Source organism: Mustela nivalis, assembly GCF_964662115.1.
Source record: "Mustela nivalis genome assembly, chromosome: 6".
Taxonomy (NCBI): Eukaryota; Metazoa; Chordata; class Mammalia; order Carnivora; family Mustelidae; genus Mustela; species Mustela nivalis.
In genome coordinates, this window is record NC_139025.1 from 38,809,057 (window position 1) to 38,836,194 (window position 27,138).

A 27,138-nucleotide genomic window follows, 5' to 3' on the forward strand; every position below is an offset into this window, starting at 1 on the left:
TTGGACGGGGTTAGTGGTTCCAGGCCCTTGACACACAAATCATATAATCTTGCTGCTGATAAATGGTTCTGCAGACAGGATGACTCACACTGTCCTGCCCAGCTGGCAGTTTATCTAGCGTTCCCTGCGAAGCCCAGTCTACACCCTTCTTGTTTTCAAAACCCTACAAAACCGGGAAAAATGAAAATTGGCCTTGATAGAAGGCACTCACGAACCTGACTAAAAGTGGGGATTCTGGAGTTAAACTGCTTGGTTCAAGTCCTGACCGTAATGCTTTAGTGTAGGCCTTGGGACAAGTCAGGTAATCTCTCTGTATCTCAGTTTCCCTATCTGTACAATAGAGAGTGGCCACTTCTTGGGATTTTGAATGAGTAAATACACGTAAACATTTGGAAGAGAGCCTCACACCGGAATTAAATGTCAGTCATTAGTAAGTGAAAACATCTTCTGGGGTCAAAGCTGATCAAAGTCTCAACATCCCCATTCTCCTTTCAAATTCTCCACCCTTCATGGACTTAATAGGGGGATAGTTTGGGAAAGCAGGGAGGGATGGGTATGGGGGTGAGGACAAAGTGGGGAGGACAGGAGGGTGATAAGGCCTGATTGTTTTTCAAGATTCCTTATCCGAGAGGCAAGATGGTACTGCGGGAAAGGGGAAGAGTGACCTTATCTTGACTTCCATGCCCTCAGCTGAGCGGGAGGGAAACCCGGCTGCCCTAGCAGCCCCAGCAGACTCAGCACCTGCTGACCAAATGGCTCATGTCCAGTCTATTGCAGGAAGTCTGGGCGGGTGAACTTGCTGATCCTCAGAAAGGACCCGAGATTTAGAAGAGTGGATTAAAGATGTGAAGAGCCCTAACCTTGGACTTGGAGACTCCTGGAGCTTTAGGTAAACATCCTGTACCTAGCCTCTCTCTCCTCACATAGAGGAGGGAGGAAGCAGCGCACCGGAAATCCTCTCCTGGCATGATCGCTGATATCCTGTTGGGTAGGCCTGGGATTGAAAGAATGGACTTAAACCAAACTGGGCAGCCCAGGTAGTGGGTCTGAATAGATTGTGAAAAGGGAAGCTGCTGAGTGATTGAAGAGACCATTTCGGGCCTTTGTGGGGCTATGATGGTTTTTGTAAATAAACCTAGGAGGTATGCTTTATTTGTTCATCCTTCTTGACCTGGAGGGAGTAAATAAACCACATCAAGTAGCTCCTCAGCCCCACACAGCCATAGATAGAAGACTGAGCTGGCACCTAGCTATGAAGATTCCTGGTCCCCTCACTGCCCACCAAAATAGAAATATCCCTCCCTTCCCAGAAGTCTGGTGGATTAGAACTTCAATGATTTAGGCTCTAGACTAGATCCACTCCTTCCCAAGTCTGAAACCTTTGGGCAACCAATTAAACTTCTCTGAGCCTTTCTCTTCTTATTTATAAAATAAACTCTGATAGTCACACTGAAAACGGTGGTAGAAGGACCAGAAGATGTAGTGAAATTGTGTAGCTTGGGTGTGTCTCTGCACCACTAGGCGCTAAACAAAAGTAAATGGAGGTCCCTAGTGACTCTGTTCATTCAAAAGTCCTTTTTCAGCTGGCAATACAAAAAAGAACTCAGGATAGAGATTTTCAATAGTGGCTAGATACCCTTTGGCTGCTCTGTAATTCTGCCCTGGCTTTGTAAACAGAGGCCATGTTCTGGCCAATCTTTGTGTGCAGAAGTGATGCAGCGTATCCTTCTTGGAGATGTAGTTAAGCACCTCCTCCCTCTTTCTTCCTTGCTATGGCAATCTTAGAAGCTATATTTTCCAGACAGCATATTTATGAGATCCAAGAGGGCCACTGAACTTGCACTATGTTTTATGCGACTGAGAAATCAACGTTGTGCTGAGGCACTGAGACAGAGGACTGCTCTGTCGCGGCACAGCTTAGCAGTCAGTACCGAAGTTCTGGGCAGTAAGAGGTCAAGTCTGCTTAGGGAGACACAGGTTCTATCAGCTTTCCAGGAATTTGCTTTAGGAGTCCTAGCCATTCTGCTCAAAACCTTTTAGATATCTCATGTCCTAGTGGGGATGAAACAAATCATCCTAGACAGAAAGTTTGCTTTTGCTACAAAATGCATTTATTTCCAGACAGACAAAATTCTCCAGCTGCATATGAGTACATATTCTAAGGTCCTTCGGTAAATGTCCTGTTTGTAAGAGTCATTTCTAGTTATTAAAATGCATACCAAACATTTCTGTCTCTTAAAATATAACTTAAATAACCTGCTAATGTGTAAGCCATAAGTCTGGCCACTGACATTAGTGGCGTGCGATTCTTCACTGAGTATGGTGCGGGATCACACATCATCCCACGCTGAGCTTTCACAAGTCCTTGGGCAGCAAGCCCCTGGCTCACCTGCTGTTTGCGTAGACAGCTGCCCTTGTGGCAGCGAGCCCTCTTCTGTGGACAAAGTTATGTGGAGACAAAGAAGCATGATATATGCAACATGGAGAGGCATTTCACAGAATGCAAACACCATTCAGGTACATAAGTGGTCCGGAGCATGAACGTTCAGTGCACACGAATCTGTTTACACTAGCTGGGCGCATGGCACCGTCTCACTGGGCACTCAATAAATATCCGTTCAAGTGAGGATAAGAGAATAAGCTGGAACAGTTGTCTGGTTGCCCAGCATCTGTTTTCAAGACAGGGCTTTATGCTGTGAGTTTTGTTTCTTCAGAGTAAATCATTCTGCTTGGAAAGCCATTCATTTCCTTACCTTCAAATTCTTCATTAGCATTTACAGACTTCTTGCAGTCTGCTGGTATCCAGTGCTCAGTGGCTTAAGAAGAGCACAGAGTGGCCCAGACCAAGTCTTGATTTGCCTGTTGAAGTGAAAAGCCGGTTGGCTCAGAATCTCTAGGATCGAGTTGATTCTTCACACCTTCTCTTGTGTTGGTTCCTTCTAATATCCCAAGCCCAGAGGAAACATGGAAACTCCTAGGTTGAGCAGTATACTTACTTCTTCATGAAATCTCATTTCGGTATCCACTCTTTCTAGCACCCTGTCTTCATGAGGACTTGAAAGAGCTGACCTCCTGAAGTTCTGTCCTTCAGAGTTTTCCACCTGCGCTCTGAAGGTAAGGTTCTTGTTCTAAGGCTGATACTGGGGAATGCCCCACAAAGGAAATTCCTGGAAAGTCTGGATCTGCTTGTGATTCTCATATCATGCCTTTCATTCCCCATAAGGCTAAGGTTGCAATTCTGGAGACACAAAGGAAAAGTTTCTAAATTCATCCTGGTTAATCATAGGAAGATGTCCCTCATCAATTGGGGTTAAAACTGGCTCTTCCTTAATGAAGTCAGGGTCGAAATTACTGACATCTTCTCGGGATTTCTGTCAAAAGGAAACAAGAGTCAGATTTTAGGCACAGGAGGCTTTCTCCTCTTCCCTGGGCCTGCACCCTCACCAGGGAGGTCAGAAGGGCTCTGCGGCCCTGGGAGCAGCAGTATTTACAGTTAGGACCATTAGGACTAAGGGCATTGTAGTAATTCTGCTGTGCCATGTATTGTTATGGGCATTTGGGAACCCCCACTTCACTAACCCCACAGAAATCTTGCTGAGAAGGCTGCCTCAGGCCAGGAGGCAAAGCAATTACTTTGGTCACCTGATCCAGCTCTCTCAATCACCCTTTAGTTGGCATTTTACCAAAGTGCCTCTTCTCAACAGACTCTACTGAGGGACACACACACTTGGTTGTCAACAGAGTGTAAGTTCACACTTGCCTCACCAATTGCTTATACACAGGACTCTAGGTGTGAAGAGATTTTCTTGAAAGACGTGGAAGCACAGAGTTTAGGAAGCAACTGCCTCTTGCTTTACTCACCAGTTGGCTTCCCGTTGTCTTGCTGGCAAAGCCTTCCCTCCTACCTGAGGCATTGGCAGGGGAGGCCTGGTAAAGGAAGTGGCTTGACGGCTGGGTGCCTGGTGCCCAACCTTGGGGGCTGTTATAGATTAAGCTGGCTGTATGTTTGGAAATGTTGATATTTTACATCTTTATAAATGAATGCTGGAAAGCTCACTTCTGCCATTGTTAGGTAAGAAAAATGAGAGGTCTAAGTTGAAGGTATGTTTCTGCTTTCTCCACTGTGGATCTCTCGACCCAAAGCCAGAGCTAGACCACCCTCAGGAGTGCCCCCTCAGCTACCTTGCTTGGGAAGGTACCCCTGGCATGCCCGCCCAGTATTTCTCGAGTCAAAAGGGATTTGGCCTGAGCTCTGGGCAGCAGTAGCTGATCCAGACCCAGGCTGTCCAAGCCAAGGAGCCAGGTTCAGTGAGATGGGTAGCATTTCATGCCTTTTCTACTGCCTTGAGGGCTTGGGAAAGGTACTGGGGGAGTGTGAGGAAACTTTAAGAACGATGAATTTCTCAGCCCCACTCTTTTGGGGAAACCTAGAAAGTTTTAGGTCTTTTATGCTCCAGAAAGTTTAGGTTAAGGGAGAATGGATTCCAGAGCAAGCAAGAGGTGAAAAATTTGAGAGAAGTAACCTGGAAGGAGAGAGAGGCTGCCTCAAGGGCCAGCCTCCTCTTGGGTGAGCCCACCTTGCAGGGGTGAGGCTGAACTTCTGGTTCGGTTATTCCATAGGGGACAACAGATTTTGTAGAACATGGAGACATTTTATGAAAGAGGAAAGTCTACTCTGATGGTCTTAAATACTTACGATTCTGGGTCTGAAAGGTGGTTCTACTTGGCGATGATTCAGCTGGGCCCAGTCGATTTCCTTAAAGAAGGGATGTCTCAAGATGGCATGCTCTCCGCCCTGCGTAAGGCTGCCCAGGCGCATGGTGGGGTTCTTGGTCATGAACTGAGAGGGGAAGAAAGAGAGTCGATCATTCAATAACATACAACAATTAGGTCACAAGATGGTAGACATCAGCGCTGGCAGAGGAGCCTGTGTGAGGCTTTCTGGCTGATCTTGCTTAACTGGCTGAATTTTCCATTATGGGCGCCGCCAGCATGAGTCATCCCTGAAAGGCGCAATTGCTTGTGTGTATTTATGGCCTTTGCCACTTCCATTTCAGACGTGGCCACTAAAATAAAGTTGAAGGGTCCAGTTTTCTTCACTGTAAATACCATGTATTTTTCTTTCCCTTTTAAAGAAAAACTCTTTATAAAATAGTGTGCCTTTCTCCAACACTGCAGTTGCCGACAGCCCACAGCTTATGAATAGGGCTACTTTTAAGAACAGCTGTGCCATTTTCTGAGGACCTGACCAGCCGGCCAGGGTTCCTACTCTCTGACAAGACCACAGAGAGAAGAGTGAGGGTCATTATTTTGAAGATCTGTGGGAAGAAGCTGCAAGAGTAAAAAAACCCAAAGTTGGCCACTTTTCTTTATGCAACAAAGGTGCTCTCTTCTCCTACCCTTCTATTTTGAAATGGTGAATGACTGAGAAGCTTCCTACATAGATCATTTAAGCAATGTGTGTAGATAAATCCTCTGTATATATACCAATCAGGTAACTTTCCTTAGGCTGAGCTCCTATCAGGATATTTGGAACAAAATCGTCTTTGACAAAAAGGCCCATAAGGTGTTTTGATCCTGTCCAAACCAAGGATTCGCACAGGATAATTTGCTTTTCAGGGCCACAATGTGATTTTTCAATTTTAAAGACAATCAAGCTGATTTAAAATAATAATTCAAAGTAATAGTGGCCTTGGATTAAGAAGTTTTGTGGTAAAGTTTAAATCAAGTTATTTTAAACCAAGTTTGATCTGTGAGAACCAGAAAAGATCTCGCTCTGCTGTGGAATATTCAGAGTAAATAAAAAGCCCCTGTGGTTGAAGGCAGTGTTGGGAGGCAGCATCCCGGCCTGGCCAGGGGTCCAGAGCTGCAAAGCCTCCACTGGTGACCCTGGGGTGGGTAGAAGGCTGCAGAACTCTCTATGCGTAGCTGACAGGAGAGACCTCAGAACATGCTGAACAGCCCTCCAAGGGAGCCAAGAAAAAATGCAGTGGGATTTAACAGCTTTTCCTCCCTCCTACGGACAAAGAATTCAGGGCCATAGGTGGGGCTGGAGTGGAGATGCAGCCCGAAAGTCTGAGGGGCTTTCAGAGCGGCACAGGTCCAAGCATTTAGCTCAGTTCTGTGAGAGCAAGGTGTTCATGCTGCCTAGGTTCTCTTGGATCAGTCTGTGCACTCAGAAAGGAAGGGGGAAATACGTACACAAGAGAAACAAGCACAGGGATGCAATCCTTAATGGAACAGACATCTATTCTAAGAGCTAATTAACAGGGGCGCCTGGGTGGCTCAGTGGGTTAAGCCGCTGCCTTTGGCTCAGGTCATGATCTCAGGGTCCTGGGATCGAGTCTCGCATTGGGCTCTCTGCTCAGCAGGGAGCCTGCTTCCCTTCCCCTCTCTCTGCCTACCTCTCTGCCTACTTGTGATCTCTCACTGTCAAATAAATAAAATCTTAAAAAAAAAGAGCTAATTAACAAACAATGCTGCAGAAAACCTCAGAGTACAAGGATGGTAGAGCAGACCCCAGTGGCTTGTGGGAAATTCCCAGGCCTGCCAATGAGGAGAGCAGAGGACATCTTGTGAGTGTGCGGGTACAACTTGTTCTTCTGGGCAAAAGGAACAGTGCCTGGCTCTCGCCGCCGGAGTGGCAGAAACCCAGTGTCCAGCAGACTTTGTCCATTTTTCTTTGCCTCTGGCACTGAAGCCAGACTTCGAAGGGGCACTGTGGAGAGGCACTGGGCATGAGGGGAAAGGAGACCAAATCACGGCTGTTCTTCCTCTAAACGCTGCATCCCTGGAAAGGGAGACCATCAGAATAACTCTTTCACTAGCCTGATACCTTCTCTTGGGTTCTGGTAGGTCCTTCTGAATAACCAGACAGTTTAGTTTTGACTTTTAATATCTTGTTCTGAGCCCGTTAGACACAGCCATTCTCCAGTATAAAAGGGGGATCAATTTACAAAGGTTTACGTGGTGTCTAGTGCACGCAAGGCTGTGTACCAGCCATTGTGGGGACAGAGATGGCAAAGACAGTGCCCATCCATGAAGGAGCTGATCGAGTGAAGGGGGAAGAGGCCAGGAAGCTTTGTGGCAATCACAGCTGGGTGAAATGAAAAGAGAAGGCATGGTGGCTTTGAGGAGGGCCTGGTCACGACTCCTTGGTGGCACTTGATGAGAGAGGAGGAGGATGAAGGGAATGAACACGGGCCTGAAGGATGAAGACAGTCGTGCCCAAAAGCCAGCACAGGTGCAGAGGAACATACAGTGTGGTGTGACTGGCACGTGGGGATGGTTGGGGAGCCAGGGGAGGGGTGGAGTGCCGGAAGGGCTAGCCTATGGGAGCCACTGGAGTCCTAGAGAGAGGTGAGTGAGGCTCCAGCCACAGTGTACTGGGTATGTCCCGAAGGAGGAGATAAAATTATTGGTGGTGGGTGGACAGTTAAGAGGTGGAGAAAATAGCTGAGAGGACTGGACAAGTTCAGAAACTAGGAAGGTTTCTCGTTAGTGGAGGGGAAAAAACAGGAGCAAGTCCTAGAGGGCTTGTGGAAGAAGAAGGAACACAATCCCCACTGGCTGGTCTTGCAGTGAGGGTGAGCTGGAGTGCAGGGTCACACGGTCTGTTCTGGCTGACTGCTAGAGCGTTGGTACTGGATAACAGACATCAGTAACAAAAAAAGGGCAATAGATTACTGGTAGCATTAACCACAGAAGCAGTAACATTAGTAATAGCAGTCTTTTGGGGGAATGGAACGAAAACATCCAGCATTTCTCAAGACCTGACAGGGCGCAGAGCTGGGAGGCTGAGCTCAGCTTTGCATTTGAAGTGTGCAGACATCCCCATGGAAATGACTAGTCAAGTAAATCCAGGGTGCAGGCAAGGATTAGAGATCTGTCTGAGATAGCAACATTTGGTGAGAGGGTAAGAGATGAAGCTGGTAAGGCAGGCAAGACTAGGGAAAAGGAGAGAGAGTATAGAAGTAAGACCAGCCCCAGGCCTCAGACATCTTATTTTGCTCACACAGCATGTTTTAAAATAACTTTAATTACTTGTCAAATATTTAAAAACTAGGAAATGTCATTTAAGAGTCAAGTTTTTCACTTTCTCTTGGAAAATAGAATATTCTAGAACACTAAACTTGCACTGGTTGATATACAGGCCTAGAGTCCAGCAGTGGCTGCTTTTTCGGATGGAGCATATGATCCCTGGTCAGCCACATGCCCCACCACTCCACACTGCCTCACAGCTAGTAGGCTTCACTCACTGACTGCATGGTCTGAGCCCTGGCACAGGGACAGAAAAGCCAGGGTAGGGCTTCTGGTTCAAGATGGCAACCTAGGAAGACCCCACACTCACCTCATCCCTGGACATATCAAATCTACACCTATTTTATAAAGCAGTTCTCCCTAGAGAGGAACTGGGGGCTGACCGAACAGCTTCTGCACAACACAAGCTAGATGGAGACATGATAACATGCTCATAAAGGGACACTCAATGTTGCAAACCGAAGTGAGGAGGAATAGTATTGAGAGACTTTGAGTAGATTCAATTGCCCTGGAGCACAGAAAAAAATCACTTAAGAGTACAACTATAATATAAAGCATTCAGCCCTAGAAGCTTGACAAATGGCAGGAGACGTGCTAGGAATCTCTCCAGGCTGGAGGGGCTGGCGAGTATTATGAATGCAGTCCCCTTCCACCTTGGTAGCATAAAGAGGAGCAAGGTCCAGTGCCCTAGTGAGCCTGACACCTCAGTGAACCCCCGGCCCTTGGTCCAGGGTGGCCCCAGCAAGGCAGCCCCCAGGGCACTTGTGGTCAGCACTCACGACAGTTCCAGATTTCCTACCAAGGTGACACAGCACGCCATACCTGAGATACTCCAGGCCACACCACTTTGCCTCCAGATGACTTGCTAGGGCCCCCCTAGTACAAAGTGCTCTGGGACCTTCTAACTCCGTTCCAGCAGCCCAACCAGGGCCCCCCTGTTAGAGCACCTTGGGCAGCAACAGCCTTGGCTACAGGTGCCTATTGTGCCAAATACTTGGGGACTCCCTGGCTTGCACCAGCTTCAGCTATCCTGCTAGAGTGCCTTCTGCTCTCTGGGAGGGCCCCAGCCCATGCCAGCTGTCCTGCCAGGGCACCCTCTGCATAAAGAGCCACGGGACTGTCAGTCCAAACCCACTTCAACTCCTGCCATCCCAGCAGGGTGCCCCAGGACTCTCAGCCCACCCTAGCCTCTCCAGTGAACCAAAGTCACCAGGTACACATAGTCTATAGGGGGACAATCCTACAACAGACCATCCCTTCAGCTCTAGGAGAAGTAGCTATTCCGCTTAATTCATAAAAATTAATGGAAAGTCAAGCAAAATGAAACAGAGGAATATGTTCCAAATGAAAGAGCGGGACAAAAACCTCAAAAAAAGAACTAAATGAAATGGAGATAAGCAATATGCTGAGAGTTTAAAGTAATGTAGAGATTTTCACTGGACTGAAGAAAAAAATGGATGAAATGAGGATTTCAACAAAGAAATAGAAAATATAAAAAAGAATCAGCTGAAAAATATAATAATGGAAAAGTACATGAGAGGGATCAATAGTCCATTAGCAGATGCAGAAGAATGGATCAGTGATCTAGCAAATGATAAAGGAAAACCCCAAGCTGAACAGCAAATAATAAAAAAGAATCTTTAAAAATGACAAATTAAGGGATCTCTTAGACAGTGTCAAGCAAACAAACGTTCGCACTATGAGGTCCCAGAAGAAGAGAAGCGAGAGAGAGAGAGAGAGAGAGAGACAGAAGAAGTGATAGCTGAAAACTTCCCTAACCTGGGGAAAAACCCAGACATCCAGTTCCAGGAAGCAACGAGTACTGCAAATAAGATGAACCTATGGAGGCTCACACTATGACATGTAATTAAAATGTCAAGGATTAAAGATAGAGAATTTTAAAAGTAGCAAGAGAGAAGCAGCTAGTTACTTATAAGGGAAACCCCATGAGGGTATCAGTTGTTTTTTTAGCAGAAAGTTTACATATATCATGCTACTCTCTTCTGGCCTGCAAAGTGCTGAGGTAAAAACCTAAAACCAAGAATACTTTAAACAGCAAGATTACCATTCAGAATTGGAGACAAAGACTTTCCCAAACAGGGGTTAAAGAAGTTCATCAACATTGAACTGGCCTTACAAGAAATGTTAAAAGGACTTTTTTTTTTTAAAGATTTTTATTTATTTATTTGACAGACAGAGATCACAAGTAGGCAGAGAGACAGGCAGAGAGAGAGAGAGAGGAGGAAGCAGGCTCCCTGCTGAGCAGAGAGCCCGACGCAGGGCTCGATCCCCAGACCCTGGGATCATGATGACCTGAGCCGATGGCAGATGCTTTAACCACTAAACCACCCAGGTGCCCCTTAAAGGGACTTTTTTAAGTGCAAAAGAAAAGGCCATAATTAGAAGAAAATTATAAATAAAAAATATAAAATGTGACTACATAAAATATGTGATATACATAAAACATGGAATGGGGAGTAAAAAAATTTTTTTAGAATATGTTTGAACTGGGGCACCTGGGTAGCTCAGTCAGTTAAGTGTCTGCCTTTGGCTCAAGTCATGATAACAGGGTCTTGGGATTGAGCCCCACAGTGGGCTCCCTGCTTAATGGGGAGTGTGCCTCTCCCTCTCCCCCTCTCTCCCGCTCTCCACTTGTGCTCTGTCTCTTGCTTTCTCTCTTTCAAATAAATAATCCTATTTTTTATTATGTTCAGTTACCCACTGTATAGTACATCATTAGTTTCTGATGTAGTGTTTAGTGATTCATTAGTTGCATATAACACTCCATGCTCATCACAACACGTGCCTTTCTTAATATCCATCACCCTGTTACCCCATCGCCCCAGCTCCCTGCCCTCTGATACCCTCAGTTTGTTTCCTGGGGTCCTTAGCCTCTCATGGTTCATCCCCCCCTCTGATTTCTCCCCCTTCAGATTTCCCTCTCTTCTCCCATGGTCCTCTGTGCTATTGCTTATGTTCTACATGAGTGAAACCATATGACAATTATCTTTCTCTGCTTGTCTTACTTTACCTAGCATAGCCTGCTCCAGTTCCATCCATGTTGATGCAAATAGTGGGTGTTCATCCTTTCTGATGGCTGAATTATATTCCACTGTATATATGTATCACATCTTCTTTATCCATTCACCTGTTGAAGGGCATCTCAATTCCTTGGCTATTGTGGACATTGCTGCTTTGAACACTGGGGTGCATATGGCCCTTCTTTTCACTACATCTGTATCTTTGGGGTAAATACCTAGTAGTGCAATTGTTGGGGCATAGGGTAGCTTTATTTTTAACACCTTGAGGAACCTCCATACTGTTTTCCAGAATGGCTGTACCAGCTTGCATTCCCACCAACAGTGTAGGAGAGTTCCCCTTTCTCCACATCCTTGCCAACTTTTGTTGTTTCCTGTTTTATTAATTTTTGCCATTCTAACTGGTGAAGGTGGTTTCTCATAGTGGCTTTGATCTGTATTTCCCCAATGGCTAATGATGTGATGTCTCCAAAGGCAAGGGAAACAAAAGCAAAAATGAACTTCTGGATCTTCATCAAGATAAAAAGCTTCTGTACAGCGAAGGAAACAGTCAAGAAAACTAAGAGGCAACTCACAGAATGGGAGAAGATACTTGCAAATGACATTATAGATAAAGGCCTGATATCCAAGAATTAAGAAAAAAAAAAGTTATTTTTGAACTTAAGTGACCATCAACTGAATATGGACTGCTGTATATTTAGGATGTTATATGAGCCTCACACCAAAACCTATACATAGGGATAAATTAACAGTTATACCATAAGAGTAGGGAATTGTAACACCCCACTTATGTCAATGGGTAGATCATCTATTCAGAAAATAAATAATAAAACAAGGAATGACACATTAGACCAGATGGACTTAACAGATAAAATAAAACATTCCATCTCAAAACAACAGAATACACTCTTTTCAGACAACAGAATACATTCTTTTCAGGTGCACAAAGACTATTCCCTAAGATAGATCACTAGGCCACAAAACAAATCTCAATAAATTTAAGAAGATTGAAATCCTTCCTACATCTTTTCTGACCACAACAGTATGAAACTAGAAATCAATCATAAGAAAAAAAAATGGAAAAAACATAAACATGTCAAGCTAAGTAACATGCTACTAAGCATATAAGAATAAAAAAACCCCTGAAGATAAATAAAAATACAGTATAACAAAATCTTTGAGCCACAGCATAAGCAGTTTCAAGAGGGAAATTTCTAAAAATACAGGCCTACTTTAAGAAACAAGAAAAAAAAAACCAAAAATCTCATACTATTTAAACTTATACCTAAAGGAACTAGAAAAGGAAGAACAAGGCCTGAAGTTAGTAGAAGGAAAGAAATAATTAGAGCAGAAATAAATAAAACATAGACTATAAAAACAATAGGAAAGATCAAAGAAACCAAGAGCTGGCTCTTTCAAAAGATAAACAAAATCGATAAACCTTTAGCTAGACTCCTTAAGAAAAAAAGAGGACCCCCAAAAATCAGAAACAAGAGAGAAGTCACAGCTGACACCATAGAAATACAAAGAATTGTAAGAGACTACTACAAAAAATTATTTGCCAACAGACTGGACAACTTAGAAGAAATGGGTAAATTCCTAGAAACATATAATCTTCCAAAACTGAATCAGGAATAGAAAATCTGAACAGACCAATTACTACTAATGAAATTGAACTAGTAGTCAAAAAACTCCCAATGAACAAAAGTCCAGGACCAGGTGGTTTCGCACATGAATTCTACCATACATTTAAAGAAAATTTTATATCTATTCTTCTCAAACTATTCCATAAAATGAAGGAAAGCTTCCAAGTACATTCTATGAGGCCAGCATTATGCAGATACTGTAACCAGACTAGAGAGTACAGAAAAAGAGAACTACAGGCCAATATCCCTGATGAACACAGAAGCAAAAGTCCTCAACAAAATATTAGCAAACTGCATTCAACAATCCACTAAAAAGATCATTCACCACGACTGAGTGGAATTATTCTGGAGATGTACTGATGGGTCAATATTTGCAAATCAATTAACAAAATGAAAAAAATCTTAGTAGATGCAAAGAAAGCATCTGACAAAATTCAACATATGATCATGATAAAAACTCTCAACAAAGTGGGGCTAGAGGGAACATGCCTTAACAAAATAAAGGCCACATATAAGAAACCCTCAGCTAATGTAAGTCAGTAGGGAAAAACTGAGAGCTTTTCCTCTAAGATCAGGAACAAGACAAGGATGTCCACTCTCACCATTTTCATTCAGCATAGTACTGAAAATTCCAGTGGCAGCAATTATCAAGAAAAAGAAATAAAAGGCATTTAAATTGTCAAGGAAGAGGTTAAACTGTTAATATTTGCAGATGACATGTTACTACCTATAGGAAATCTTGAAGACTCCACCAAAAAAAGCCTATGAAAAATAATAAATTCAGTAAAATCGTAGGATGCAAAATTAACACACAGAAATCCGTTGGCATTTCTTTTTTTTTTTTCAATGATTTTATTTATTGATTTGACAGAGATCACAAATAGGCAGAGAGAGAAGAGGAGCAGGCCCCCTGCTGAGTAGAGAACCCAATGTGGGGCTCAATCCCAGGACCCTGGGATCATGACCTGAGCTGAAGGCAGAGGCTTTAACCCACTGAGCCACCCAGGTACCCCTGCTGGCATTTCTATATACTGATAACAAAGTAGCAGAAAGAGAAATTAAGGAAACAATTCCATTTAGTACTGCATCAAAAAGAATAAAATCACTAGGAATAAATTTAACCAAGGAGGTCAAGGACCTGTACTCTGAAATGAACAAAATATTGATGAAAGAAATTGAAGACCTCACAAACAACTGGAAAGATATTCCATGCTCATGGATCAGAAGAACTAACATTGTTAAACTGTCGACACTACCCAAAGTGATCTACAGATTTAGTGAAATCCCTACCAAAATATTAACAGAATTTTTTCCCACAGAACTAAAACAAACAATCCTACAATTTGTACAGAACCACAAAAGACCCTGGATAGCCAAAGTCATCTTGAGAAAGAACAACAAAGCTGGGGCGCCTGGGTGGCTCAGTGGGTTAAGCTGCTGCCTTCGGCTCAGGTCATGATCTCAGGGTCCTGGGATCGAGTCCCCCATCGGACTCTCTGCTCGGCAGGGAGCCTGCTTCCTCCTCTCTCTCTCTCTGCCTGCCTCTCTGCCTACTTGTGATCTCTCTCTGTCAAATAAATAAATCTTAAAAAAAAAAAAAAAAAAAGAACAACAAAGCTGAAGTGTCACATTCACATATTTCAAGATATGCTGCAAATCTATCAAATGGTATGGTACTAACACAAAACCAGACACATACTTCAAAAGGCCAGAATAGAGAGCTCAGAAATAAACTCATGCTTATACGGTCAATTAATCTATGACAAAGAGGTATTGCAATCGAGAAAAGACAGTCTCTTTAATGGCTCTGGGAATACTAGATAGCTACATGCAGAAGAATGAGACCAGACCACTTTCTTACACCATATACAAAAATTAACTAACAAATGGGTTAAAGACCTAAATGTCAGATCTGAAACCATAAAACCCCTAGAAGAGAACATAGGCAGTAATCTCTTTGATACTGGCCTTCACAACATTTTTCTAGGTATGTCTCATCAGGCAAAGGAATCAAAAGCAAAAATAAATCATTGAGACTATATTAAAATAAAAAGCTTTTGCACAGTGGCAAAAACCATCAACAAAATGAAAAGGCAACCTACTGAATGGGAGATGATATTTGCAAATGATATATCCAATGAGGGGTTAGTATCTCAACTATAGAAGAACGCACACAACCCAACACCAGAAAACCAAAAATCCAATTAAAAATGAGCTGAGAACTTTTATAGACATTTCTCCAAAGACTTACAGATGGCCAATAGACACATGAATAAATGCTCAACATCATTAATCATCAGGGAAATGAAAATCAAGACCACAATGAGAATAAAAAACACAAGAAATAACAAGTGTTAATAAGGATGTGGGGGGAAAGGAACCCTCACATACTCTTGGCGGGAATGTAAACTGGTACAGCTGCTGTGGAAAACAGTATGGAGTTTCCTCAAAATGTTAAAAACAGAAACACCAGGGACGCCTGGGGGGCTCAGTTGTTAAGCATCTGCCTTTGGCTGAGGTCATGATCTCAGGGTTCTTGGATCGAGCCTTGGCTTGCATCGGGCTCCCTTCTCCACGGGGAGCCTGCTTCTCCCTCATCACTCCCCTTGCTTGTGTTCCCTCTGTCTCTCTCTCTCTCTCTGTCAAATAAGTAAATAAAATCTTAAAAAACATAGAAATACTATAACACCTCATAATTCTACTTCTGGGTATTTACCCAAAGAAAACAAAAAAACACAAATTCATAAAGCTAGATGCCACCTCTATGTTTATAGTAGCAATATTTACAACAGCAAAGATATGGAAGCAACCAAGTGGCCACTGAGGTGAATGTGTAAGGAGTGGTATATATGTACATTGAGATATGCCTCAGCCATAAAAAAGAATGAGACCTTGCCATTTGTGACGGCATTGCGACAACACGGATGGACCTAGATGGTATTATGCTAAGTGAAAGAACTCAGAGAAAGACAAATACCATATGATTTCAATTATATGTAGAATCTGAAAATTAAAACAAAAAAGCAGAAACAGACCCATAAAAACAGAACAAACTGATGTTTCCCAGTGAGTTGGGGGGTGAGGGATTGGGGGAGGTCCTGTGGGGGATGGGCAAAATGGGTGAAGGGTAGCAGGAGATATCAAACGAAGAAGTCAGAGTGATAAAAGATAGCAGAGTGACCCAAATCAGTGGTATTGTAATAGTGTTGTACGGTGACAGAGGAGAGCTCGCCTTGTGGCAAGCAGAGCAGAACACAGAGACTTGTCAAATCATTTATGTTGTACACCTTAAACTACCATAACACTGTGTATCAACTATACTTAAATAATTATTAAATAATTAAATAAATTTTTTAAAAGGCAGGAAGGACGAATACCATGAAACAGAAGCCAGGACGGGTACCACTGCGAGGAGGAACATTTAGCCTCTCTTCACGACTACTGCTCCAAAGATACAAAGATGGGGAGTTAAGGGAACATTGATCACTAGCTCAGTCCTGAAAGCTCTGATGGTGCATCCTGTTGGAGATGTGCAGGGTTAGGAGGAGGGGGACTTGCTGCCCTAGGCCAGGCACAAGACTCTCCTTACATGCTGCATTCCCGCTGCCATGAAGTGATGAATGATCCTTCTTGCAGAAAACGTCCTCTGTTTGCTTATGTCCCTAACGGGACCCAAATGCTGAACAAGTTACCAACAATGTTTGAAGCAATCCTCCGTCCATGTCTAAGGTCATATGTAAACCTGCCTCACCTCAACCGACCTTTTCCCCGGCCGTGGTCCAAATGAGGAAGTCAGCCAACGAAGAAAAGAAAGTGACTTCAGGAAAGATTCTGGACACATTTACTAAAGGAAGCAGAATGTTTTCTAGGGTCAATAAAAGTGCTTTATAAGCTGCAAAGAGTAAGTGAGAAGGCCGGGGTGGAAAATCTGCTTCCACCCCGAATGTAAGTGTCAAGGTAACTGGAGAGCCGGTACAGGAGAGGGGTCAAGAATGCATGCATTCAATTCGTAGTCTCCTTTCTTTGGGGGTCCTCGTTAAAGTGGAATTTCACTACCGAAGCAATCAGAGATACATAGAGGCTTAACAGTTCTTTCACGGCTGAGGAAAAGGTAGGTCTACAGGGGAAAACAGATTTGTGTCCTCTTGAAGGTAGCTCTCCACTGAAACATAGGCCGGGTTTGTACCAGAATGTCCTGGGAAGCCTCCTGTACACCAAGGAAAGGACAGAAGAGCTCCTTTGATAGAGGGGCACAGAGGTTAACTGGTTAGGCTCTGCAGTTTGACTCTGTGTATTCGTGTACCAGTGAGCTGTGTGACCTTGCACAAATTTCTTACCTTCTCTGGGCCTCAGATTCCTCAATTATAAAATGGAGATCTTCCTGTACTTCATAAGGTTGTTATGACAAGAAAATGCCTGGCACAAAACAAGCCCTCAATAAATGCATTAGTAAGCATCTTGTTAAACCATTGTAGGTCCATCCTGTTCCACCTAAAGCCAGAGGCATGGACAGCACACCTCTGAGAGTGAAGTCTGACGTCAGCCTTGACCCTAAGGCTCATCTGGCTTTCCCTGCCACTCGACTTTGTGGCCAAGAAAGACACAACAAGGTCTGTTTTTGCTTTCACAGTTTCCAACAGTGGGGGATGGTCTCTGGAAAATAGTTTTTCTGAGAGCAAAGATTTCTAGAGACCATCTTAAAATAAGAAATACAAGTAACAGTCAGGTTTTGCCGTTCAGTTGTGTCTGCTTGAACAATAGAAGGGAGATACTGAGTGCAGGATGAAGGGTGCACTGGGGCAACTTCTTTGTGAACCCAGTGCCGGGGGCAGCACTCGCATGTCTGGTAAGTTCTGTTGTGCCCCAGGAGGCTTTGGTTGTCAGCAGTCAAGTGTTCCAGGGGACAGACTTTAAACTAACCCTGTATAATAACGTCTCTTGAGAAAACGGGATCCAAATGTACTTTGAAACTCATTAAAATGTAGGCAATGGCTATTTTTTCCTCTTTCAAAATCTGTCTGATTGCAGAGGAAGACGACTGGTATATAAATAGACCAATTAGTTTAATAAGATTTTCTTCCAGGAGGGAGAAAACACTGTATTTTCTCCTAATAGTTGGATTTGACTGTTGGACAAACAAAATGACCTTCTCCTGTCATTCAATTTCAGACCAAAGAGCAGAAAGTGTTAATGCTGGCAAATCAGAAGGGAAAGGAACCATCCCACAGGCCATCCCATCAATATTCCAGGGAGATGCTCTGAAATGGGAAGAAGGCATTCTAAGGCTCTACAGAGAATGCTGGGGAGAGGAGGGCAAGAGAGAACACAGGACCTAGAATGGAGAAGGGTTCACAGCTATGACGGCCAACCTCACCAGGGGCGTCCAGTTGATGGGAGGGTAACAAAATGCATGCCTGTGTGTGCCAGGTCTGTCACCAGTGTAACAGGCAGAGACTAGCCTGCTTATGAAGACCAGTCCTCAACCACCTCCTTCTAGCCCTTTGTGCCAGCTGCACTGGCGAGGCACAGACCTGGGAATGACCTATCCTGGCAGCACCAGCCAGCCCAGAGCACGGTTAAGAGGGACAAGGGGACTTGTGAACTAGCTGCTGGGGCAGCAGGGGAGGAGAGAGACACCAGGACTTTGACTTGGCATTGCTAAGTCCCTTTTCCACAGGAGAAGGCAGCGACAGATATTTAAACCTGAGATGAAGCTAGGATGGGGCTTAGAGGCTGGTAGGAAGGATACACAATGTATTTTTTGAATAGCTCTGGGGAAACAAACTAATCTTCTCAAGTACAGGTTATTATATAGACTGGTGTTGCCATGGAATATTGGAAAAGCCAAGAGAAGGAAAGCTGTTCTAGCTTGTTCAGATTGGGTCTGAGCGGAGTTTACTAGGCAGGCCTGGAACTAGTGATCTGCATGCCTATGGCAGTAGACCACCTGGCCATTCTCAAAGCACAGAGAGATCCAGATCCAGATGGATTTGGGCAGGGAGCAGCTGTAGGAGTGGAAAAAAGAATGGTACATATTCTAGGATTATCTGCTCTCGTTTTGTGAACAATAGTATTGGTGTTTTGATAGAGATTACATTCTATCTGTAGATTGCTTTGGGCAATATAGACATTTCAGCGACATTAATTCTAACATATGAGCATGTTATATCTTTCCAGTTATTTGTTATTATCTTTCCATTTATTCCATGTTACACCGTCAAATAATCCTTAAATTTGTATGGACACAAAAGACCCTCAACAGCCAAAGCAATCTTGAGAGAGAAGGACAGAGATGGAGGTAGCCCAATCCCAGATTTCAAATAATGCTACAAATCTACAATAATCAAAAACAGGATGGTACTGGCACAAAAACAGACGCAGAGATCAATGGAACAGAACAGAACCCAAGAATAATCCCACACTTACACGGTCAATCTATGACAAAGGACTATGAATGTGCAAAGTCTCTTCAATAAATGGTGTTGGGAAAACCAGACAGCTGCATGCAAAAGAATGAAACTAGACCACTTTCTTCTAACACATAAAAATAAACTCAAAATGTTTTAAATATCTAAATGTGAGATCTGAAACCATAAAACTCCTCAAAGAAAACATAGGCAGCGTCTCTTGGACATCGGCCTTAGCAACATATTTATGGATATGTCTCCTCAGGCAAGGGAAACAAAAGCAAAAATAAACTATGAGAAATGCACCAAAATTAAAAAGCTTTTGCACAGTGAAGGAAACCATTAACAAAACAAAAAGGCAACTTACGGAATGCGAGATGCCATTTGCAAATGATATATTCAATAAGGGGTTAATATCCAAAATACAGACAAAACTTAGACAACACCAAAAACCCAACGATCGGATTAAAAAATGGGCAGAGATTTTGGAGAACAGGGTGGAGATTTCTCAAGAAATTAAAAATAGAGCTTCCCTATGACCCTGCAATTGCACTACTGGGTATTTACCCTAAAGATAACAGATGTAGTGAAAAGAAGGTCCATTTGTACCCCAATGTTTATAGCAGCAATGGCCACGGTCGCCAAACTGTGGAAAGAACCAAGATACCCTTCAATGAACGAATGGATAAGGAAGATGTGGTCCATTTACACTATGGAGTATTGTGCCTCCATCAGAAAGGATGAATACCCAACTTTTGCAGCAACATGGACGGGACTAGAAGAGATTATGCTGAGTGAAATCAGTCAAGCAGAGAGAGTCAATTATCATATGGTTTCACTTATTTGTGGAGCATAACAAATAGCATGGAGGACATGGGGAGATGGAGAGGAGAAGGGAGTTGAGGGAAATTGGAAGGGGAGGTGAACCATGAGAGACTATGGACTCTGAAAAACAACCTGAGGGTTTTGAAGGGGTGGGGGGTGGGAGGTTGGGGGAGCCAGGTGGTGAGTATTAAGGAGGGCACGGATTGCATGGAGCACTGGGTGTGGTGCAAAAACAATGAATACTGTTATGCTGAAAAGAAATAAAAACAAACAAACAAACAAACAAACAAAAACATGGGAAGAGGACCTGGATAGACATTTTCCCAAGGAAGACATACAGATGGCCAAAAGACTATGAGAAGATGCACAACATCACTCATCAGCAGGGGAATAAAAATCAAAATCACAATGAGCTATCACCTCACACCTGTCAGAACGGCTAATGTCAAAAAGACAAGAAGCAACAAGTGTTGGCAAGGATGAGGAGAAAAAGGAACCCTCGTGCACTATTGGTGGGAATGCAAATTGGTGCAGTCACTATGAAAAAAGGTATGGCAGTTCCTTGAAACATTAAAAATGGAAATACCATATGATCCAGTAATCCCACCTCTGGATATTTACCCAAAGAAAACAAAAACACTAACTTGAAAAGATATATGCATCTCTATGCTTATTGTCACATTTTTTGACAATAGCCAAGATACGAAAACAACCCAAGTGTCCATCCATAGATGAATGGATAGAGATGTGGGGTATGTATACAATGAAGTAAAATCACTCAACCATAAAAAGTAATGAGATGTTGCCATTAGTAACAACGTGGATGGACCTAGTAATGTATTATGCTAACTATAACAAGTCAGACAGATGCTGTATGACACACTTATATGTGGAATCCAAACAAAACAAAACCAAACCAAACCAGAAAAAGACTCCTAAATACAGAAAATAAACTGATGGTTGCCAGTGAGTGGGTGGAGTGGGGAAGGATAGGCAAAATAGGTGAAGGAAATTGACTGGTATAAACTTCCAGTTATAAAATAAATAAATCATGGCATGAAAAGGAATATAGTCAATAATATTGTAATCATCTTGTATGGTGACAGATGGTAGCTACGTTTATTGTAGTGACCATTTCATAATTCATGTAATTATTGAGTCACTCTGTTATAAAACTGAAGCTAACATGATATGGTATGTTACCTATATATCAATTTTAAAAAGGTACAATTTTTGTCAATGCCATAGCTTAATAAGTGGTAGCCATTATTACTACCTTATATACATATCTATGTTATATGTTCTTGTATTATAGCAGGTGTTGACCTAAGTGCTTCGAATTCGTTCTGTATAATATTTATAGGGACCCTGATTATCATTCCCATTTTACAGATTGGAAAACTGAGGAATAGTCCAATCTGTAAACTGTTCAATGCCCCCCAGTTCGGGAGTGGTAGAGCTGGGATTCAAACCCACGTGTATCTAGCACTAGAAGTCTTTGCTTTCAGTCACTGCGCTAACCCTCCTCTTAAGGCAACCAATCTTCTCATTTGGATTCTGGATTAAAGAAACCAGTGTGGACTGACAGGTCAGGAGGAATCACAGGATAACATCCAGGACCTCATTTGAATAAGAATACACAGCACTTTGTGTGCTTTTCGTTACACCTCCTTCGCTGGCCCGTGGAACCAGGGGTTACTGAGAGAAGGGGGAGAGAAACCAGTCTTGAACCTAAAGAATCCTTTAGTCTGACTACCTTGCTTTACTTGAAACAAATGGGCGGTCTTTATACTGGAGAAAAGAAGATAAAGGGGCACTGTTGAAATTTTCAAATACCAGGAGAGTTGTTGGCAGCAAGAGGCACTTCTAAATAAAAGAAATATGTTCAGGGAGGGAGAATTAAAGGGACATATATAAGCTTATAAGGGCAATTAAAGGAAGTTTAATACTCAATGTCATGAAGTGACAGAAAGGGGTTTCCCAGGAAAAGCATGACGGTCTTACTAGAAACATCTGAAGAAGAACTTCTGGGATTTGTCAAGGATGCCAGATGCCCTACATGGCATCAGGTGGGAAGGGAGACCAACGAACGGCCTCCGTGGACTATGGGCTGTTCACAAGATTCTACAGTCTTATCTTCCCTTTTGTCTCTTTTCAGATTTGTCATTAAAATTTCTGGGAGAGAAGAGCTAACATTCTGACATGAAGGTGACCGTAAGTGGACTTGTCTTTGTGAAAAGTAAAATGAAACAAAACTTGCTCAAGCTAATCTCCTGGGGCTGGTCATGAAGAAGGGGGCACATCAGTAGATTTGGAAAATACCAACGGATCAACGTCTATACTGAGAAGTTACTTATAACTAACCTACATCAGAATATTCCTTAAGTTTCTCCAGAGACACAGTACACGGTGTACTTTATTTTCTCCTCATGAAAGCCAGTAGAGTAAATGCCCTGTCCTGTTGCAGTTCCCGTAAGGGGGCAGAACCAATGCTAAAATCTACAGTGGGTTTGATGGCCCTATTTTTCATGCTGTCCGTGATTAGAATCCAACAGCCTTTCTGTGGGCCTCTACATAACTCCTTTTCAGTGCTTCAAACACTCTGATTTTCCTGTGTTTTATAATCATTATAGCTTCCCCTGAGTCTCAAGTCATAGGACAACATTGGTTTAAAAAAAGGCAAAGGTCAGAGGTGAGTCCCAGAGATCGAAGTCCAAGGTCAGGCACTTGTGACAACACTTGTGTTGGCCAATATGGTTTTATGCCTGGCAAATGACTGTCTCAAGCATCCCTGACTGATGGGGCAGGTTTTACCACTTTCCTGAGTGTTAAAGGAAAAGAAAGCTCTACTCACTCTGGCCACTCCACAGGCCCAAAGCAATTCTTCATTTCGGATGTGATTCCCCCCAAATACAGCTATTTAAAGGAAGCAAGTACTAAACAAGGGTCCTCCAGAGAACACAACACAGTGCCTTTTGTTTCCTCCTGATGAACCTAGGCCAACACCCTTCTTTTTATAGGATACACATTATCTGTGGTGTCCAAACCAAACCTGACAATCAACTGCTAAAAATTATTGATCTTTGATAACTGGAAAGGACACATGAAAGAAAACAAAGTATACTAGTTATATTCACAAGAATTTTTCCAGCTTAAAACAGATAGCTCTTCTGACCCACAGATCTCTGTTAGCAAATCACCCCATAGAAAAGGGAGCATAGAAATGCTCCTTTTACAAAACCTCTGATATCTTTACCCTCATGGATGAGATATGGAAATTAAAGAGGCAAATGGTATTAGTACTCCATTTAAAAAAGAAGAAGAAGGAAAAAAAACCCCCAAAGCAAAACAAAAACTCTTTCACACTGCCAGCCACAAATAAAACATTAGGACCTCTATTCCTAAGTAAACTTATGAGCTAAAAGGAGGAGGAGGGATGCTGAGAACAGTATCTTTCATGAACTATGATAAAAAAATACAGTAAGTCTGTGGGAGGATCAGTGTGCTGGTGTTTTTCTGTCTTCTACCAACACTAGCATTGATCTATCCGTAAGGAAATGGTTCATTTCTGAAAGATGTTAACTGCACTAGCAGTTTCAGTAAGAGGGCTGTGGAGCAGCTCAATTTCCTCACATGGGAACTCTAGTCCCAGTAAAGCGCTGTCTGGTTGCATGTTAACCTTCTCTCTTGCTAAAGGATCTTTCAGTAATTTCTTTTGGATTTTCCCTGTCACAGTATTGGAAAATCAATTCTAATGATCCAGAGTTGGGTTCTCTACCTGGTCCTAGTTTTTCCTCCACTTCCTCAGCCTCCGTCAGGCTGACTGTCTCCCTTCAGCATCTCGAATTCTGCCAGGAGGAGAGTGGGGAATGGAGGGGGTCAAATTCACTGCTGCTCTCATCAACTGCCTGGCAGCAGACATGGGACACACTTGATCCCAGCATTAATTGTGATTCTCCCTTCGTGCACAGAGGCAAACAGAATTCCTGCAGACAAGGCACAGATGATGAAATCTGAGAGTTGTGAGGACAGATCAAACCCACACAAGCACACACACACTTTAGTTCCTATAAAGCTTAGGAACAAAAGCACTCTGTAATCTCCCTCTAATGCTGAGTTTACAATGCCTCCTGAACGGACAAAGGTGACTCAGGAGAATACAACAAACTTTTTTCAGCACTTATGTAACCTGGCCACCTGTGTAATCTCAGAGACAAGGGCATTGACTTCACCTGAGTCAGCACCGAGACTCGTGATCCCTAGCAGGAGATGATGTATCACAAAGGAAGATTCACTTCACAGAAAGGCCCTTCTTAAGCTCCGTGGACTCGTGAGGGCTTCCCCAAGTCTCAGTCTCTCTCTCTCTCTCTGGAGCTACATGAGGGAAAACTCAGCGCAACCACAAAACTTCTAAACAAACTCCGTATTTTCTTCTGTGTTACAATTATTAGCATTTAGGGATAATTTAGTGCCAGTTAAGGAAACTCAGCCAACAGAAAGCATGTATTATTCTAAAACCGAGGGAAAGAAAAACTTCTTTAAAAATCCGCTTTAAAGACATAAACCGGAGTGCCTTTACACAAGTGTGTCTTCATATATCTTTTCTGTGTTAATGTCTGTGGGTAGTGCCAGTTTTCATAATCTATAAGCATGAATGGGTGGGACTGTTTTGCTTTTAGAGCATGGACATGTGAACATTTCACATACACATTTAAAGGGAAGAAGAGAAATGAGAGACAGAAGGACAAGCAAGAAAAAGTCTTCCCACTGCAGTTTTCTTGTGTATGTGATGGTTATTTTTAGTTGTAAGGATTACTGGTTAACGATTTGGGAATTTTCCCCAAGTAGAAGTCCTGGGCTAAACACTGTTTTTCCAGCTCCCCTCTTCCTGATGGTTCTATGCCCCAGGGGAGTGTCCTCATAGGCAAGTCCTCTGCCTCTCGCCCTGTCTATATGAAATGCCTGGACATGCACACACTAAGAACTCAGAAGTTCACAACCTTGAGGGGCGGGTGTAAAGGTGATCAAGGGAAGGACTATGGTCGAAAAGTAACATCGATTTGGGAGTTCTGTTGGGTATGACACCGGTGCCCATCCTTTCAACCACTCACTTTCTATGGAACAGGGGACAAGAACACCCCCTTATCCCTACGTCAGGGGACTCACATTATTATACCATACCAAGCAAGCCACAGGGTCCTTGACATCCATGATTCTATGGTATGCTACAAAAATGGGTATCCAAACAGTTTCTACAGATAGTAATACCTTCCAGTTTAAAAGGTAAGAAGGAATTCAGAAAACATTTTGTTTTGAAGGGGGAAAAAAAGGCAACCAAAATATTTATCAGACACCAATTCCAGGAACAGGGCTAACCTTATGTTCCAAAGAAAAGAGCCATCAGGAAATCTCAGAAGCCAAGTGGGGGATGGCTCACCACGCTGAGTGGTTCAGGGAGAGGATGTGAAAGGTTGGCTTGGAGATCTTGGCCCTTCCTGCCTTAGTGGGAAAGGGCGGATTCAGCCTGCAGGAAAGGATCCCATAGGGCAGCAGGGGAGCAGCTCAGGGCAGAGCTCACCAGAGACGGCTGTCTTCTTCACTGCTCTTTATTTAAAAATCCTTCTTTGGGGGACACATAGTTATTCAACTTGGGGTTGAGGAAATACTTCTTGGGAAGGCAGGGCGACTGTTTATGGCTGTTAAAGAATGAATATGCTAGGGGCGCCTGGGTGGCTCAGTGGTTTGGGCTGCTGCCTTCGGCTCGGGTCATGATCTCAGGGTCCTGGGATCAAGCCCCGCATCGGGCTCCCTGCTCCGCAGGAAGCCTGCTTCCCTCTCTCTCTCCCTCTCTCTCTGCCTGCCTCTCTGCCTACTTGTGATCTCTGTCTGTCAAATAAATAAATAAAATCTTAAAAAAAAAAAAAAGAATGAATATGCTAAAACCACAGATAATTTTATCTTTTAGCATAAAAATGGACACCCAGTCCAGGACCTTGAGACTCTTACCAGCAAAAAAAAGGCACAGTTGGATCCAGATCCAGATCCATCGTGTTGTAACATGCCTCAGAATTTCCTTCCTTTTTAAGGGCGAATGATCGTCCATTGTATGCATATTCCACATTTTGTTTATCCATTCATCTCTCGATGAACACTTGGATTGTTGCCACCCTTCAGATATTGTGAATAATGCTGCCATGAAGATTGGTGTACAAATATCTGTTCAAGTCCCTGCTTTTAATTCTTCTGGCAATACATCCAGAAGTAGAATTTGTAGGCCGTGTGGTAATTTTTTTAATGCTTTGACAAACTGCCTGCCATCTTGTTTTCCACAGTGGCTGCGCCATCTTACCTTCCCATGAAAACTGCACAAGGGTTTTAATTTACTTGTTTACGGTGCTGAATGGCCTTTGGTGAGTCATAATTTCCCTGGGCCTCAGTTTCCATATCTATAAAATGAGGGGATTAGAATGGACAATCTCTAAAGTTTCTTCTAGCAATAAAAAACTATATTGTTCTAATTAAATCAAGTAGCAATTAAAGCCAGAAAGGAGTCCGAATAGTTTATAAGCATGACTTGATACCTTAAACCTTCTTCCTAATACAATAAACAAAGTAAACATTTTTCAAAGAAAAGGGCAAAAAATCTAAAAATCTTTTCATAGACAGCTGCCATTGATGATGGTAGTGGTCACCTCCCAAGCATTTCCTCTGCTGAACACTGTTCCAAATATCCCACACACTAACTCATGCCCCACTTGCACAGATAAGGAAACTGAGGCATTGCAGAATTACACTATATGCCCAAGGGAACACAGCCAGAGAGCAAAGAGCCAAGATTTTCACATGGGGACAGGTTCTTCACTACCAAACCTCCTCAGTGTTTCTCCTCAAGTCCTGAGTGTTCTTAACTGTTTTCTTTCTTTTTCCTTGATCACACTTCCATTTAAATGTCTCAGCCCTCTGCAAAGAATAGCTGAATTTCCTCTGCTGTGGCATTTAGGCTTCTTATTTTTAGGCACAGAGGCTGAAATGTACAAAACTGTCCCAGAAATCCTCTGGGTGAATGCTTTTTAGTAATTTTATCTGATACCTTTTCAAGTGTTTTTCAGAAAATCACTTTTAAGGGACACTCCTTGAAGGAAGAAGAAAGAGGATCCTTATAGTATTCTGGATAATAGTCTT

The 27,138-nt window shown here is 43.0% G+C and overlaps 1 protein-coding gene and 1 long non-coding RNA gene across 2 annotated transcripts in view; one reads left to right on the forward strand and one right to left on the reverse strand.

The window, feature by feature from the left end:
* Positions 1–2,088: 2,088 nt before the first annotated feature.
* Positions 2,089–27,138, reverse strand: part of PRKCH (protein kinase C eta) — a 226,206-nt gene continuing 201,156 nt past the window's right edge. The window contains exons 13-14 of the mRNA XM_082734940.1: positions 4,697–4,840; positions 2,089–3,371 (exon numbers count right to left, since the gene is read on the reverse strand). Of these exons, the coding sequence (XP_082591066.1) occupies positions 3,225–3,371; positions 4,697–4,840 (291 nt within the window). The 3' untranslated portion in view covers positions 2,089–3,224. The remainder of the gene's footprint in view (positions 3,372–4,696; positions 4,841–27,138) is intronic.
* On the forward strand, positions 17,200–22,220 carry LOC309866896. The gene is made up of 2 exons (XR_014312862.1): positions 17,200–17,334; positions 22,115–22,220. It is a non-coding gene; the product is annotated as an uncharacterized lncRNA (long non-coding RNA).